The sequence below is a fragment of the Hylobates moloch genome, unplaced genomic scaffold, assembly GCF_009828535.3.
Source record: "Hylobates moloch isolate HMO894 unplaced genomic scaffold, HMol_V3 SCAFFOLD_8, whole genome shotgun sequence".
Classification (NCBI taxonomy): Eukaryota; Metazoa; Chordata; class Mammalia; order Primates; family Hylobatidae; genus Hylobates; species Hylobates moloch.
The window spans coordinates 80,152,271-80,170,624 of record NW_026652283.1 but is presented as its reverse complement, the minus strand read 5'-3'; the positions used below and the strand labels follow the sequence as shown (position 1 = coordinate 80,170,624).

General features: G+C 47.5%; 1 protein-coding gene across 8 annotated transcripts in view; it reads right to left on the bottom strand.

Annotated features, from left to right (window-relative positions):
- USP4 (ubiquitin specific peptidase 4) overlaps nucleotides 1–18,354 on the bottom strand; it is a 64,946-nt gene that overhangs the window by 13,054 nt on the left and 33,538 nt on the right. For 3 of the 8 annotated variants that reach the window (XM_058442242.1, XM_058442243.1, XM_058442246.1), the window contains 8 exons: nucleotides 15,666–15,839; nucleotides 11,573–11,731; nucleotides 9,659–9,883; nucleotides 7,727–7,810; nucleotides 7,043–7,137; nucleotides 3,433–3,624; nucleotides 2,530–2,682; nucleotides 1,545–1,633 (listed from right to left, as the gene is read on the bottom strand). In XM_058442242.1, the coding sequence (XP_058298225.1) occupies nucleotides 1,545–1,633; nucleotides 2,530–2,682; nucleotides 3,433–3,624; nucleotides 7,043–7,137; nucleotides 7,727–7,810; nucleotides 9,659–9,883; nucleotides 11,573–11,731; nucleotides 15,666–15,839 (1,171 nt within the window). Of the gene's footprint in view, nucleotides 1–1,544; nucleotides 1,634–2,529; nucleotides 2,683–3,432; nucleotides 3,625–4,556; nucleotides 4,654–7,042; nucleotides 7,138–7,726; nucleotides 7,811–9,658; nucleotides 9,884–11,572; nucleotides 11,732–15,665; nucleotides 15,840–18,354 lie in introns of those variants that run through there. The other 5 variants (XM_032161513.3, XM_032161514.2, XM_058442244.1 and 2 more) reach the window with 4 other exon arrangements.

Sequence of the window (18,354 nt, the reverse complement as noted above, 5' to 3'; positions counted from 1 at the left end):
TCTTTTTTTTTTTTTGAGACGGAGTCTCAGTCTGTCACCCAGGCAGGAGTGCAGTGGCATGATCTCGGCTCACTGCAAGCTCTGCCTCCCGGGTTCATGCCATTCTCCTGCCTCAGCCTCCCGAGTAGCTAAGACTACAGGCGCCCACCACCATGCCTAATTTTTTGTACTTTTAGTAGAGACGGGGTTTCACTGTGTGAGCCAGGATGGTCTCGATCTCCTGACCTCGTGATCCGCCCACCTCGGCCTCCCAAAGTGCTGAGATTACAGGTGTGAGTCACCACACCCAGCCTCAAGACCCTGCTCTTAAAAAAAAAAAAAAAATGCTGGGCATGGTGGCTCACACCTGTAATCCCAGCACTTTGGGAGGCTGAGGCAGGTGGATCACGAGGTCAGGAGTTCAAGACCAGCCCGGCCAAGATGGTGAAACCCCGTATCTACTAAAAATACAAAAATTAGCCAGGCATGGTGGCATGCGCCTGTAATCCCAGCTACTTGGGAGGCTGAGGTAGAGAACTGCTTGAACCCAGGAGGTAAAGGTTGCAGTGAGCCGAGATCGCACCACTGCACTCCTGTGTGGGCAACAGAGCGAGATTCCATCTCAAAAAAAAAAAAAAAGAAAGAAAGAAAAAGAAAAGAAAAAATTTACAGCACGAGCTAGAAAGACATATATGGTTTTACAGAAATAAAGCCACTGAGTCACCTAAGTCCCAAAAAGAAGAGTGACATGTCAGGTGGGGTGGCTCACACCTGTAATCCTAGCCCTTTGGGAGGCTAAGGCAGGAGTATCGCTTCAGGTCAGGAGTTCAAGACCAGCCTGGGCAACATGGCAAGACTCCTGGTCTTTTTTTTTTTTTTTTGAGACAGAGTCTCGCTCTGTGGCCCAGGCTGGAGTGCAGTGGCGCGATCTCGGCTCAGTGCCAGCTCCGCCTCCCGGGTTCACGCCATTCTCCTGCCTCAGGCTCCTAAGTAACTAGGACTACAGGTGCCCGCCACCATGCCTGGCTAATTTTTTGTATTTTTAGTAGAGACGGGCTTTCACCGTGTTAGCCAGGATGGTCTCGATCTCCTGACCTCGTGATTCGCCACCTCGGCCTCCCAAAGTGCTAGGATTACAGGTGTGAGCCACCACGCCCGGCCAACCCCTGGTCTTTACAAAAAATTTAAAAATTAGCTCGGTGTCATGGCATGCACCTGTAGTCCCAGCTACTCCGGAGGCTGAGGTGGGACAATCACTTAAGCCCAAGAGTCTGAAGTAACAGTGAGCCATGATTGCACCACTGCATTCCAGCCTGGGTGACAGGAATGAGATCCCTATCTGGAAAAAAAAAAAAAAAAAAAGGAAGATTCCACAAGGTAGCAAAGTTGGACAACAGGCACTGGCAGAGTAGAATGTTGTAGACCTAACTCCTAAGGCTGCTGCTGTAGGCAGAGCCCCAACCCAGTCCTAACCCCCTTCTCCCATGTGTATAACACCTTTAGAAGAGGAGGGAAAACAGGAGGTATTTGGTCAGTGACAGCCACACAGCATGGTGCATGCTCACCTTCGCAGCTGTTCCTGGAGCCATTGCAGGCCCCTGGCTCCAAGGGTGAGCTGCCAGACTCATCAGGTAAAGGCTGTTTCACATAGCGGCTTCAAAAAGAGAAAAAGAGAAGAAAAGAAAAAGATTGTTAGTTGTAACATTTATCTATTTTTTCCACCATGCGGCTAAGAAGTAGTTCATAATTTATATGGATGATAGCTACTCACAAAGCAATTTATGTAAATAGAAGTGCTTTAGAATTATCCACCGGGCCGGATGTGGTGGCTAATCCCAGCACACTGGGAGGCCAAGGCAGGTGGATCACCTGAGGTCAGGAGTTCGAGACCAGCCTGGCCAACACGGTGAAACCCCATGTCTAGTAAAACTACAAAAATTAGCTGGGCATGGTGGCACATGCCTGTAATCCCAGCTACTCAGGAGGCTGAGGCAGGAGAATTACTTGAACGTGGGAGGCGGAGGTTGCAGTGAGCCGCGATCATGCCACTAGGCACTCCAGCCTGGGCAGAGAGCAATTCTGTCTCAAAAAATAAAATAAAATAACGCAGTGGCTCAATATTTTAAGAAATTAAAAACACAAATGGCCGGGCATGGTGGCTCACACCTGTAATCCCGGCACTTTGGGAGGCCGAGGTGGGCAATCACCTGAGGTCAGGATTTCCAGACCAGCCTGGCCAACATGGTGAAACCCCATCTCTACTAAAAATACAAAAGTTAGGCCAGGCACGGTGGCTCATGCCTGTAATCCTAGCACTCTGGGAGGCTGCGGTGGGAGTATCACTTGAGGTCAGGAGTTTGAGACTAGCCTGGCCAACATGGTGAAACCCCCTCTCTACTAAAAATACAAAAATTAGCCGGAAATCACTTGAACCTGGGAGGTGAGGGTTGCAGTGAGCCGAGATTGTGCCACTGCACTCCAGCCTGGGCAACAGAGTGAAACTCCGTCTCAAACAAACAAACAAACAAAAAAAAACACACACACACATACACAAAACTTAGCCAGGTGTGGTGGCACATGCCTGTAATCCCAGCTACTTGGGAGGCTGAGGCAGCAGAATCACTTGAACCTGGGAGGTAGAGGTTGCAGTGAGCCGAGATCGCGCCACTGCATTCCAGCCTGGGCGACAGAGCAAGATTCCATCTTGGAAGGAAAAAAAAAAAAAAAAAACCCACAAGAAATTAGCCAATGAAGACTCTAAGAAAGTTTGTCTCGAGTCTTATATGAAAGTTATGTGGCACCATCATTTTTGAAGGTATTTCCCAATAATCCTAATTTGCAGCTTCAGAACGATAGTGGAACACTTCAGAAATAAAATACAAATGCCATCAAAGTGCTAGCCTCCCTAAAAATGATTCTAAGAGGACTGGACTCCTAGGATCATGGTACCTAAGATGTGCCAGGTGGCTCATCCCAATAGCACCTGCCCTGGCCCATCCAGGGGCTGGCACAAGTGCATTTTTTTTTTTTTTTTTTTTTTTGAGATGGAGTCTCACTCTGTCACCCAGGCTGGAGTGCAGTGGTGCGATCTCGGCTCACTGCAGCCTCCAGCTCCCGGGAAAATCAAGAATCAAGCGACTCTCCTGCCTCAGCATCCCAAGCAGCTGGGACTACAGGCACCCACCGGCATGCCTGGCTAATTTTGTATTTTTAGTAGAGACGGATTTCACCATCTTGGCCAGGCTGGTCTCAAACTCCTGACCTCAGGTGATCTGCCCGCCTTGGCCTCCCAAAGTGCTGGGAGTACAAGCATGAACCACTGTACCCGGCAAATGCATTTCTTACAGAGGTGAGCATATAGGATCAACACAGCCACTTGGCAGGAGTTGCCACTACTATTACTGGGTATATCTTCATCTCAGATGACAACCAAATCACATTCCTGCCACCAACCTGATACGATCACAAACAGCCTGGTACAAAGACTCAAGCGTTAACTTGTGCTTGGGGACAGAAAGCAACAGTGGCTGCCCATATAGCGCTGACCCGGAGGAAGTGCTTGATGGCCTGGACTTCCTCTCCCTGAAGTAGACTGGAAGCATGACACATTCCGAGCCGTCCACGGAAGTGCTGCGGACCTCATACCTGCGTCAATCACACAAGAGGGCACTTTTAGCAGTAGGTCCTTGTGAACAACAGAGATCTGAGCTGAAGCTATGTGGTGGCCAGGGCTATGGTTACTGGGACAGAGCATATTTGAGTAGAAAAGGTGGCTATAACTATTGCCAAGATGTTTCTAGAGGTTGAGTCAGGAATCCAAAGAAGGACCATTGTCAGCACAATGTGAACCTATACAACCTGGGACTGAGGGCTAATCGTGATACTCCTTCCAACCACGGCCTCAAACTCTGTGGTCCTTCAACAGGGACCCAACACAGATAACAGCCATCATTCAGATCATCACTCTGAACACAAAGGCACACAGCTGGGTCCAGCCACCAAGTTCATCTTTTGTCATCAAAGAGCTCATCTTTAAAAAACGTATTGAGTTGGCTGGGCGCAGTGGCTCAGGCCTGTAATCCCAGCACTTTGGGAAGCCAAGGCAGGCGGATCACGAGGTCAGGAGATTGAGACTATCCTGGCTAACATGGTGAAACCCCATCTCTTCTAAAAATACAAAAAATTAGCCAGAAATGGTGGCGGGCACCTGTAGTCCCAGCTACTCGGGAGGCTGAGGCAGGAGAATGGCGTGAACCCAGGAGGCAGAGCTTGCAGTGAGTCGAGATCTCGCCACTGCACTCCAGACTGGGCAACAGAGCGAGACTCCGTCTCAAAAAAAAAGAAAATGCATTGAGTGCCCTGCCCTTTAATAAGACCAAATACTGTACAAAGATGTACACCTAGGATATTAGCCAAAGGCTCTTTTTTTCCAAATGAGCAAGCAAATTTATAAAACTAATTGTCATCTTTGTTCAAAAACACTGAAGTAAAAGAATCATATCTAATTCTGAAAAACATCAGAGATAACCAAAGAAACTGCTAGATACAAATCAATGATTTTGAAAAATGTGTCTTACTTAGTGAATACATGAGATTGAGGAGATTTATAGATGTTTTATCCTGGAACAGATGTTACCAAAATTGCTGGCAACCGACTGTAGTCTTTCCCTCTTCCTATAGGGGGAGACACAAACTTACTGATTCAAATTTTGAAACTAAATATATATGCGCGCGCGCGCACACACACACACACACACACACACACACACACACACACACACACACACCCCCTCCCTCCCCAAATGCCTAGCAAACAGTCCTGACTTAAGTTTATGCAGGAGGAATTTCTAAGAATACACAAAAATGTCCAAGGTGTGCTCTTGAGTAAATACTGTGGTCCAGCACAGTGGTAAAGAACCAGGCCTTGGAGTGCAGCTGCCCCAGGTTCCAGGTCCACATTGCCATTTTCTGGCTGCTAGTAATAAGCAACCTAACTTCTTAGTCTATTTATTCGGTGGACAATGGGATTACTCACTTTAAAGGGTGTGGTAAGAATTAAATAATTTAGTAGCACAGTGTATAACACATTAAAAAGTAGCAGATGCAGGCCGGGCACGGTGGCACACGCTTGTAATCCCAGCACTTTGGGAGGCCAAGGGGGGGCGGATCACGAGGTCAGGAGATCAAGACCACCCTAACTAACACAGTGAAACTCCATCTCTACTAAAAATACAAAAAAGGCCGGGCTCGGTGGCTCACGCCTGTAATCCCAGCACTTTGGGAGGCCGAGGCGGGCGGATCATGAGGTCAGGAGATCAAGACCACAGTGAAACCCTGTCTCTACTAAAAATACAAAAAATATTAGCCGGGCATGGTGGCGGGCGCCTGTAGTCCCAGCTACTCGGGAGGCTGAGGCAGGAGAACAGCGTGAACCTGGGAGGTGGAGCCTGCAGTGAGCCACGATCATGCCATTGTACTCCAGCGTGGGCGACAGAGCAAGACTCTATCTCAAAAAAATAAATAAATAAAAAATAAAAAATACCAGATGCTAGCCAGGCACGGTGGCTCACGCCTGTAATCCCAGCACTTTGGGAGGCCGAGGCGGGCGGATCACGAGGTCAGGAGATTGAGACCATCCTGGCTAACATGGTGAAGCCCTGGCTCTACTAAAAATACCAAAAATTAGCCAGGCGTGGTGGCAGGTGCCTGTAGTCCCAGCTACTAAGGAGGCTGACACAGAAGAATGGCGTGAACCCAGAAGGCGGAGCTTGCAGTGAGCCAAGACTGCACCACTGCACTCCTGCCTGGGAGACAGAGCGAGACTCTGTCTAAAAAAAATAAAATAAAATAAAATAAAAATACCAGATGCTACTATTGCTTTCATAAAACAATTGTCAATTCAAATTCATCTATAAAAGAATTTGTTTTTCCAATGGTTGGCCCTTAGGCCCTCTGAAAATTCCTTTGTTGGTGGTCTGCTAAGCTCCCCACAGGGTAATCCTCCAGTTCCTTTCAGCTCAGGTGTGTGAAAACACTACTTTCTGGAATTTATAGAGACCATGTTAAGGGCTTGGGGTCATAAATGGCTGTGAAAGTGGACTTTCCCATGTTCTAGCCCTTGGCACAGTGTCAGCTCTTGGCTGTGTCTGTGCAAGTGAGAACAGAAATAGATCTTGGGTGTGGCTAGGAACTATTCCTTTTAGAGTGATCTAGAAGTCATAGGCCCAAAAATGTAAAGGGAAGGAATTGTCTCCTTTACATACTGAATTCCTCAGCCAAAAACAAAAACCAAAACAAAATCCTAAAACCCTTTCTCAGCAGAGGCAAGTTCCTGAGTGAGAGGTAAAGAGGGAGGGACAGTACGGCTGTGCTCCATACTTCCTGGGCAAGTGGCTGCCTGGGAGCAGCAGGCAAGTTCATGTATGGGAGCAGCAGGCAGGTTATTACACCACTGTGCCTGGAAGAGGGACACACATACAATTACACAGAGCAGCCATGAAGCAGCATGTGGGAAGGCAGAGGAGACCTTTGTATTGTCCTCACAGAGATGAAGAAACTCAGTCTCAGAGCTTACAGAATGTTTTAGCTGAAAACAGCTGTTTAAATCGGCCCTCCCTGTCATTTCTGCATTGGGGATGGTAGTATCATTGTACTCACTGAGAAGCTAAAGCCTGTGGCAGAGAAAGGACAAGATCCTTCCATACCACACCCCTACTACCATCTTCCCATCACACAGCTGGGATTCCTCTTAAGAAAGGCATCTCTGATGGTAGGACCATCTGTAGGAGCAGTGATTTGGCCTTCTTCATAGGCAAAACTGTTGAAAAAAGGCTGTGGCTGTGCTAAGGAGAGTTATCAGAATGTCTAGCTCTGCAGGGCAGGAGGGGTTGAGCACTGATGGCTGCCCACGATGCCCTCAATACGTATCTCTTGCACCCAGGGGTCAGGGCCAATCCGCATGAGCAATGACTGCCCAAATTTTTGTTCTGGAGATATGAATGCAGCAAAGTCTCTAGAATGTGTCCTCTGACCTGACCTGCAGCAGAAACTGCTGAGTACTCACACGAAAATGTCATCCCGAGGCATGATGTGGTTTAAACCTTCATCCATTTGGAAAATTTTGTGGAATCGGTGATTATACACATCTGCGACCACCATCTAAGAATGAACAGTAACAGAAAGACCACAGAATGGCTAAGAGTACCCCTACTAACTGCTTAAAACCAGAAACAAATGAAAGAAAAAAAAATACCCATACTCAAGTGTTGCCTCTAGAGAAACCACCACACAAACAGCCCCAGAGAGCTGAGGGCCAAGGCCCAAGGGGGAGCAGCATGGCTGCCATCAGAATTGAACATGCTGGTAACATCTGCCCTGGGGTGGCAGGAAGGGCGAGGAGTGTGGTGCTAACCAGAAACCAGCAGTTGTTCAGAGCCTCTGGAGTATACCACAGTCTGCAGTCTCTATGCCACCCTCAGTGCACAGAACTGACAGCAGAGCACTACTCCTGGTCCTTTGACCACGGCTAGTGTGAACCCAATGAAGGAAAGATAGTGTTTCCTGGAGCTGGAAGGGACAGTCTCAGCCACAGTGTGCATAGTGAGTGAGGCATCCAGACACACACAAATAATCACATTTGTGCTGGCAATAACAACAACCCCAAAAAGTGGCTTCAAGGATGAACGTAAACTCCAAATGCTATGAAGTATCCCAAATAGACCGAGTGCCACTGATCACCCCGCCTTACATTTTCTGCAGCAATGCCAGACAGCCTGGAGAGAGCCTCGCACAGGTCGGACACAGCCCCCATCAGCGGCACAGTCACACGGTACTGTAAGACAGAGATGGTCAAGGTCACAGGGGTGCCCCACAAAGGGTGCGAAATGAATTAGGAGAAGCAGGCATCACCAGGGGCAGAGGAGCCCTTCTAGAAACAGCGTATGGTGAGGTCAGGGTACAGATGAGTCAGAAGCAGAGCAAATAAGCAAGACCTCTATGTCGGCATCCTCCTCAGTACACAGGCAGCAGCATGTGGGCTAGGCCATCTCTTTCTCTTCCAAACATTGCTTCATTTTATTCTTAATTCTTTAGAGTACTTTCTAAAGAACTGCTAAAATTATACAAATTCAAATTGCCATCTGGTCCTACCTTTTTATTTTATTTTTATTTTTTGTAGAGACAGGGTCTCAAACTCCTGGCCTCGAGCAATCCTCCCGCCTCAGCATCCCAAAGTGCTGGGATTACAGGTGTTGGCCACCAAGCCCGTCCTCAACTTTCTTTTTTCTCTTTTTTTTTCTTTTTTTTGAGACAGAGTCTCGCTCTGTCACACAAGCTGGAGCACAGTGGCGTGATCTTGGCTCACTGCAACCTCCACCTCCCGGGTTCCAGCGATTCTCCTGCCTCAGCCTCCTGAGTAGCTGGGATTACAGGTGCACACCACCAAGCCTGGATAATTTTTGTATTTTTAGTAGAGACAGGATTTCACCATGTTGGTCAGGGTGGTCACGAACTCCTGACCTCGTGATCTGCCCGCTTCGGCCTCCTGAAGTGCTGGGATTACATGCGTAAGCCACGGCACCCCGCCTGCCTCAACTTTTTTTTTTTTTTTTTTTGAGACGGAGTCTCGCTCTGTCGCCCAGGCTAGAGTGCGGTGGCGCAATCTCGGCTCACTGCAAGCAAGCTCTGCCTCCCGGGTTCACGCCATTCTCCTGCCTCAGCCTCCCGAGTAGCTAGGACTACAGGCGCCCGCCACCATGCCCGGCTAATTTTTTGTATTTTTAGTAGACACGGGGTTTCACCGTGTTAGCCAGGATGGTCTCAATCTCCTGACCTCGTGATCCACCTGCCTCGGCCTCCCAAAGTGCCGGGATTACAGGCATGAGCCACCGCTCCCGGCCCTCAACTTTCTTTAGAGATAAAGAAACCAAAGCCAGAAGGCTAAGCAATACAATTACTCAGTGAGCCATCAGCAGGGTTAGACACTAAGACCTGCTGCTCACACCTCTCATCTGGCCTAATCTTCTGTACAGGCTGTCCTAGGTTATTTGAGGGTATATCTGAGTACGAAAAGTACCCTGCTTCTGGTTCCCCAACATTCAGATTCAAGAACCACTTAGTAGATCAGGTTACTTTGGTCGCGTGAATGAAGTGTGGCCAAAAAAGTGACAGAGGCTGGGTGCGGTGGCTCACGCCTGTAATCCCAACACTTTGGGAGGCCAAGATGGGCAGGTTACTTGAGGTCAGGAGTTGTGGCCAACATGGTAACATCCTGTCTCTACTATATCTCCACTAAAAATACAAAAATTAGCTGAGCATGGTGGTGCACACCTGTAATCCCGGCTACTGAGTGGCTGAGGTAGGAGAATCGCTTGAACCTGGGAGGAAGAGGTTACAGTGAGCTGAGATCATGCCACTGCACTCCAGCATGGGCAACAGAGCAACTCTGTCTCAAAAAAAAAAAAAAAAAAAAGTGACAGAGAAGCAGAGAAGCCCCAAAGACCTTCACAATAGGCCTTAAATGATATGGGATTACACGAAGGTCTGATGGAGGCCAAGGGCCCATACCCAGGCAAGTACCAAGGGGACTCAGAGGCAGCCAATGCAGCAGATAGGAGCAGTCCCACTGGGATCTGGAGACCACTTGCAGTGAGGGGTGCCATAAGGGTGTGGATTCTGTCACCTGAGTAGGTCTGCAGTGAGGGTCAGCAGGAACCAGGAAAACCTCCATAACTCGATCTTTCTTCAAGGGCAGTGGCAGTGTTAGATAGCAAAATGGGTCAAAGGTCACAGAAACCTTAGCACATTCTGGGCAAACCAAAGTAGATTTGAAGAGGCCATGGAAAGTATCCACAATCACAGAATCATTCCTCAACCTGTGATTCTCCCAGGCTTCCTTTGCCACCACCTGCGTGAAAGGGATAAATAGGACATTCTCAACACCTCTCACCCCTTGCCCCTGCATCCAGAATGACTCACAGCAAACCTGGAGATGAATCAGGTGGCAACCTGTACAGCCAAGAGCTTGATCCAGGACAAGCAAGGCCAGGACTACTCTTAGTGTATCATACTCATACCACATGCCAGCTCTACACCCAATCCCCACCCCAACACACATATATATATTTCACATGTTTATATATATATATATATTTCAAATATATATTATATTGATTGATTGAGACATGGTCTTGCTCTGTCGCTCAGGCTGGCGTGATCATGGTTCACTACAGCCTCGACCTCCTGGACTCAAAGCGATCTTCCTGCCTCAGACTCCCAAGTAACTGGGACTATAGGCATGCATCACCATGGCTGGCTAATTTTTTTTAGGTTTGGTAGGGATGGGGGTCTTACTATGTTGACCAGACGGTTCTACAGCTCCTGGCCTCAAGTGATGCTCCCCCTCAGCCTCCAAAGTGCTGGAACCGCAGGGGTAAGCCACTGCACCTTGCCCTAATCCCCACACTTAATAAGGTTGGCAACATAGGACCTACTGGAAACTAGGGGTCTGTGTGTCCTGATAGGAAACAGAAGCCCGGAGAACACTATGGGTACAGAGACATGGCCAGGGCAAGGAAAGCCCCCCCATATGTTTCCAGTGATCTAAAGTAAGGTTTTTGGCCGGGCACGGTGGCTCACACCTGAAATCCCAGCATTTTGGGAGGCCGAGGCAGACGGATCACCTGAGGTCAGGAGTTCAAGATCAGCCTGGCCAACATGGTGAAACCCCCTCTCTACTAAAAATACAAAAATTTGCCGGGCGTGGTGGCACGTGGCTGTAGTCCCAGCTACTCAAGAGGCTGAGACAGGAGAATCGCTTGAACCCGGGAGGTGGAGGTTGCAGTGAGCCGAGATAGGCGTCATTGCACTCCAGCCTGGGTGACAGAGTGAGACTCCATCTCAAAAAAAATAAATAAATAAATTTTAAAAATAAAGTTTTTATCTATACTACAGTTCAGCTAACTCATAGTTTTTCTAAGAAGATCTAAATTTTACTTTAAAGTACTCATATTGATTATCCCAATGTGATAGGGTAACTGAAATACTAAAATCCTCTTTCACTGATCAGAAAATCAAGGCAAAAAGTATAAAAGTCCTAATGATACTAATAACAAATTAAGTAATCATGGATGGATTTTACTGTGAGCAGTAACAATCTTACGGGTCCTCACTATAGGTACTTTGCAGTTTTCAGAGTGTTCTTAGTCCCTAGTTCACCAGTGAAATATCAAACAAGCTCACTCTAATTTGAAAAAGCCCAAGAGGAAGCATTAGGAGTAACTAGGGTACAGTGCCTCACGCCTGTTGTAATCCCAGCACTTTGGGAGGCTGAGGTGAGAGGACTGCTTGAGCTCAGGAGCTGGAGACCAGCCTAGACAACACAGCAAGATTTTGTCTCTATTTAAAAAAAAAAAAAAAAGCAGCAACTACAGTTAGCCCCTTTCTGACCAGAGACCATATCCCTATAACTCTAGCTACAGTGAGAAGCAACCAGGGCCCTGGCAACAACACTCAGAGACCAGAAGAATATCCCTGCACTCTCAATAGGAGGCAGCTTCTTTGGCATATTATCGTTCAGACATCATTAATGGCATACCGCGTCTGGCCGCCCATTGGCATCCTTCAGCTCCAAGTAGGGCTTTTTCTTTACTCGGTTCAGATCTTCATGCAATCCATCTAGAAGAAAGGCTAACAGCTCCTGAGAATCTTGCTGCTGGTAGCCAGAAAATTGAGGAGCAAAACGTCCCACTTGAGTCTACAACAAAAGCAACTGCATCAGAAGGCATAATACGTAAAGAACTAGTTAAATCAAATAAGAATTGTCATCAAAAATAGCTTTGAGGAGTTAGCTGGGGCAGTGAGAGAGAACACTTGGTTGAGTAGTCCAATTAACTCCTGAAGAGCCTACAGGAGGCCAGTGGTTCCCACCCGAGAGAAGGCCTAGATCAGAGAGCCAGGAGGATGAACCTGGAACCTGGGCCACTGCCGTAAGTCCTAAGGAGGAAGGGTGGGGTACCCTGAGTAACCACACCCAAGTACTGACATGAATCCCTCTCTAACATGTCCTTCTTTGGTTCAGAGTCTTAAACTCCATAAGGACATTACAAACGATACTTTCATCAGCTGGAGGAATCCTCCTGTACATAACAGCCCTCAGGTCCCTAAATACTGTCTGTCCAGTATTACTCTCCACCAGTTATTCTGAGAGTATGGTCCCCAGCCAGCAGCATCAGTATCACCTGGGAGCTTAGTAGAAATGCACATTCTCAGGCCCCACACCAAACCTATTCAATCAGAAACTCTGGGGATGGGTCTAGCAGTCTGTCTTGTATTAAGCACTCCCAGAGATTGTGATGTATCCTATGGAGAACCAGCCAGGCACGGTGGCTCACGCCTATAATCCCAGAATTTTGGGAGGCTGAGGCAGGCAGCTCACCTGAGGTTGGGAGTTCAAGACCAGCCTGGCCAACATGGTGAAACCCCATCTCTACTAAAAATACAAAAATTAGCTGGGCATGGTGGTGCACACCTGTAATCCCAGTTACGTGGGAGGCTGAGGCAGGAGAATCACTTGAACCCAGGAGGCGGAGGCTGCAGTGAGCTGAAATTGTGCCAGTACACTCCAGCCTGGGCAACAGAGCAAGGCTGTCTCAACAACAACAAAAAAAAATGGAGAACCGCCGTTCTACACCTGTTCTCTAATACCATAGCCACTAGCCACATATGGCAATTTAAATTTACATTAATTACAATTAAAAACCATTAAAAATTCAGTTCCTCGGTCAAATGAACCACATCTCAAGTGCTCAGAGGTGCTTGAGCTGGTGGTTACCATAACACAGTGCAGATATACATAACACATCCATCACTGAGGAAGCTCCACACTTCCCTAATATCCCTAAACATTACCTTCCAGTTGTTTATTTACATTAGCTTCAGCACAGTGTGTTGCCACCCAATTCTTTTTTATTTTTTTTTCTGGGACAGGGTCTCGCTCTGTTGCCAGGCTGGAGTGCAGTGGCACAATCTCAGCTCACTGCAACTTCCGCCTCCCAGGTTCAAGCAATTCTCATGCCTCGGACTCCCGAGTAGCTGGGATTACAGGCATGTGCCACCACACCTGGCTAATTTTTGTATTTTTAGTAGAGATGGGGTTTCACGATATTGGCCAGGCTGGTCTCAAACTCCTGACCTCAAGTGATCCACCCACCTCGGCCTCCCCATGTGCTGGGATTACAGATGTGAGGCACCGCACCCAGCCGTTGCCACCCAATTCTAGTTTCTTTGTGACTTAGTATGTGAACAGTCATTTATATATTTCCCAGGGATTAATGTGACCAAGGGGATGAAAGATAATTAGTTTTCAATTTCAACAAACCACCTGAGATTTTAGTTTTCTCACTGAGCTAAGGTGCTATTTTTTTCCTCTCTGAATCATAAATATGCATGTCTTATCATATGCTTCATGAAGCTCCATGAATCCCAGTGGTACAGGCTAAATAGGATCTTTCAGATTTCAGCTTAAATCTGCTGAGCGGGGGGAGCAAGGCACCTCCATCTCAGCAGGAAAAAGCATTTGGGGAAATGGAAAGCCCAAGTTGCTCTGAGTGTATCCATGTCTTCTCCTTAAACCTTCCTGGCTGAGGGACCCCAGTGATAACTGCCCCTCACATCACCTTCCAAGAATGTGAGCCCAATTCTTAACTCAGGGGGTCCCAACTCAAACCACAAAGCCTGTAGAATCCAGGCTCAGAGAACCTGGAAACAGCCTTCAGATGATACTAGAAGTTAAACTGAATTTTCATTTTTTTTAGAGACAGGGTCTCTGTCGCCAAGGTACAGTGGCACAATCACAGCTCACTGCAGCCTTGACCTCCCAGGCTTAAGTAATTCTCCCACCTCAGCCTCCCTGGTAGCTGGGACTACAGGTACATCACCATGTCCAGCTAATTTTGTTGTTGTTGTTGTTGTTTTTGAGACAGAGTCTTGCTCTGTCATCAGGATGGAGTGCAGTAGCGTGATCTCGGCTCACTGAAACCTCCACCTCCCAGGTTCAAGCAATTCTCCTGCCTCAGCATCCTGAGTAGCTGGAATTACAGGTGCGCACCACCACGCCTGGCTAATTTTTATATTTTTAGTAGAGATGGGGTTTCACCATGTTGGTCAGGCTGATCTCGAACTCCTGACCTCGTGATCTGCCCGCCTCAGCCTCCCAAAGTGCTGGGATTACAGGAATGAGCCACCGCGCCCAGACTTTTTTGTTGTTGTTGTTTTTTCTTTGAGACGGAGTCTCGTTCTGTCGCCCAGGCTAGAGTGCAGAGGCACAATCTCGGCTCACTGCAAGCTCTGCCTGCCGGGTTCACGCCATTCTCCTTCCCCAGCCTCCCGAGTAGCTGGGACTACAGGCGCCTGCCATCACATCTAATTTTTTTTTTTTTTTGTATTTTTAGTAGAGAAGGGGTTTCACCATGTTAGCCTGGATGGTCTCGATCTCCTGACCTTGTGATCTGCCCACCTCGGCCTCCCAAAGTGCTGGGATTACAGGTGTGAGCCACTGCGCCTGGCCAACTTTTTTGTTGTTTTTAAAGAAACAGAGACTTGGTCAGGCACAGTGGCTCATGTCTATAATCCCAGCACTTTGGGAGGCTAAGGCAGGCAGATCACCTGAGATCAGGAGTTTGAGACCAGCCCGGCCAACATGGCGAAACCCATCTCTACTAAAAATACTAAAATTAGCCAGGCATGGTGGCGCACACCTGTAGTCTTAGCTACTCAGGAGGCTGAGGCATGAGAATCGCCTGCACCTGGGAGGTGTTGGCTGCAGTGAGCCAAGATCATGCCACTGCACTCCAACCTGGGCAAGAGAGTGAGACTCTGTCTCAAACAAAACAAAACAAAACAAAAACAGAGTCTCACTATGTTTTCCAGGCTGGTCTCAAACTCCGGGGCTCAAGGGATCCTCCCACCTCAGCCTTCCAAGAAACTGAATTTTTGTAGTCTGGCTTAGGAAACTGACCATTTATTTAAATACTGCCACCACAGAATACAGCATTCTGAGGAGGCAGCTTACAAATAACTTCTGCACCAGGCTGGAGTGCAGTGGCGTGATCTCGGCTCACTGCAACCTCCACCTCCCAGGTTCAAGTGATTCTCCTGCCTCAGCCTCCCAAGTAGCTGGGACTACAGGCGCATGCCACCACGCCCAGCTACTTTTTTGTATTTTTAGTAGAGATGGGGCTTCACCGTGTTGGCCAGGATGGTCTCAATCTCTTGACCTCATGATCCACCCACCTCGGCCTCCCAAAGTGCTGGGATTACAGGCGTGAGCCACAGCGCCTGGCCCAGATCCCATCTTAATCCCAAAATGAGACAAAAGGAATGCCTCATAACAACACTAAACCACTCTCCCCAAAGTGGGAAAAAGTACAGGAGAGTATCCCTTATCTGAAAATCTGAAATCCAAATGCTTAAAGATCCATAACCTTTCCAACACTGACATGATATTCAAAGGAAATGCTCATTGAAACATTTTAGATTTTGGAATGGGGATGCTGAACTAGTAAGCATAATGTAAATACTGTAAAAAAAAAAAAAAAAAAAAAACCTAAAAAACCTGAAGTCCCGAAACATTTCTGGTCCCAGGCATCTATATACAGGGATACTCAACCCATATATATATGTCTACCTACTTTGAACATGCGAGGTGCCACATGGGCATCCCTTCCAGACCACATCTGCTTAATGAGTTCGGCATAGGCTTCTGCAATTTCCCCTTTCATCCCTAGAGGGTTGTCTCTGTTGATTTCGGCTTCATACTCATCTTTGAGAAAGTAGTCAGTCAGTGGTGCAGTGTTGCTCAAGCACTGAAACAGAACATGATGAGGGCTTTACACACCTTCTAGACAGTACCAGAGATACAAGATAAATCAAGTTCTAAAGGGTCACTGAGGGACAATGCCAACAAAATGAGGCACTCAGGAGATTCTCTGAAGGCTCACGACAGTAAAGCATAGCCTCAAGGAGGCCAAGCTGGTGGACCCCTTGCAGCTAATCTCTGAGGGATGTGGTCTTAGAGGACCGCATATGCATTGGCTAAGACTGTCTCTGAAAAAAACTGCCTTAGGAAAAAAGCGGAATAATTGAATAATTCTTGTTTAATGAAAAAGTTTCTTTTTTTTTTTTTTTGAGACAGAGTTTCGCTCTTGTCGTCCAGGCTGGAGTGCAATGGTGCAATCTTGGCTCACTGCATCCTCTGTCTCCTGAGTTCAAGCGATTCTCCTGCCTCAGCCTCCTGAGTAGCTGACATCACAGGCGCCGGCCACCACACCCAGCTAATTTTTGTATTTTCAGTAGAGATGGGGTTTCACCACGTTGGCCAGGCTGGTCTCAAACTCCCGACCTCAGATATTCTGCTCACCTCGGCCTCCCAAAGTGCTGGGGTTACAGGCGTGAGCCACCGTGCCCAGCCTTTTTCATTAGTTTCTGTTCTTAACGCTATTATTTCTCTCCTTCTACTTCCTTTGGGTTCTTTTTCCTAGCATCATGAGATGGAAGCTTAAATCACGAAATTTTAACCCTTTTTGCCCTAATATTTACATTTAGAACTATAAAACTCCTCATCATTATCCTCACTCAATAGCTGAGGAAAATTGAGGGTACAAAGACTTGGAAAAACTTGCCCATGAAAAGCCAAATCACACCTCTTCTTCAGTACTAGGCTACTTCCACCTCACCACAAGAGGAAAATAATTTTTTTTTTTTTTTTTTTGAGACAGAGTTTCGCTGTTTTTGCCCAGGCTGGAGTGCAGTGGCACAATCTCAGTTCACCACAACCTCCACCTCCTGGGTTCAAGCGATTCTCCTGCCTCAGCCTCCCGAGTAGCTGGGATTACAGGCATGTGCCACCACGCCCAGCTAATTTTGTATTTTTAGTAGAGATGGGGTTTCTCCATGTTGGTCAAGCTGGTCTGGAACTCCCGACCTCAGGTGATCCGCCTGCCTCGGCCTCCCAGAGTGCTGGGAGCCACCGCGCCCGGCCGGAAAATAATTTCAAAACCCAAGGGTTATCTAATCTTTCAACAAATGTTTTATGTTTTTGCTCAGACTACAAAAAAATTCAAAGTTAGACTGTAGGCCAGGTGTGGTAGTTCATACCTGTAATCCCAGCACTCTGGGAGGCTGAGGTGGGTGGATCACCTGAGGTCAGGAGTTTGAAACCAGCCTGGTTAGCCAACATGGTGAAATCCTGTCTCTACTAAAAATACAAAAATTAGCCAGGCGTGGTGGCATGTGCCTGTAGTCCCAGCTACTCAGGAGGCTGAGGCATGAGAATTGCTTAAACCCAGGAGGCGGAGGTTGCAGTGAGTCAAGATTGCGCCACTGCATTCCAGCCTGGGCAACAGAGAGAGGAAAGAGATGCTGTCTCAAAAAAAAAAAAAGGAAAGTACCACGTACTGACTCCATAGGTAGAAAACAACAGAAGCTCTACATTTTGATCCTCCTGACCTCTGCTCTGTATGCCTCTTCCCTTGGCTGATTTTAGTTTACATCCGCTCACCACAATAAACCATCATCATGAGTATAACTTTAAGTAAATTCCATGACTCCTTCTAAACAAATTACCAAAACTAAGGGTGGTCTTGGAAACCTGCAAACTTGCAGTTGGTTTCGGAAATGAGAGCAGTCTTGGGGACTGTGCCCTCCTAACTTTGAAGCTTGACTTTAACTCCTTGCAGCCCATGACTATTACAGTGTGTCACATAATATATGCCCAATAAATATTTGATGAATTAATAAACAAGGTTTATTTTCTTTTCCATTTTGAGACAGGGTCTCGCTATGATGCTCAGGCTGGCCTCAAACTCCTGGCCTCAAGCAATACTACCCCCTCAGCCTCCCACAGGGTTGTGATTACAGGTGTGAGCCACTGCGCCTGGCCAATAAACAAGTTTCAAAGAGGGGATTTTGGATTCTCTCTAGTAAGGAGCATGGGGTGGGACAGTTATTTTTTTTTTGAAATGGAGTTTCACTCTTGTTGCCCAGGCTGGAATACAATGACGCAATCTCGGCTCACTGCAACCTCCACCTCCTGGGTTCAAGCAATTCTCCTGCCTCAGCCTCCCGAGAAGCTGGGATTACAGGTGTGTGCCACCACACCCGGCTAATTTTTTTTTTTTTTTGAGACAGAGTCTTGCTCTGTCACCCAGGCTGGAGTGCAGTGGCGCAATCTCAGCTCACTGCAAGCTCCGCCTCCCAGGTTCATGCCACATTCTCCTGCCTCAGCCTCTCCGAGTAGCTGGGACTACAGGCGCCCGCCACCACGCCCGCCTAATTTTTTGTATTTTTGGTAGAGACGGGGTTTCACCGTGGTCTCGATCT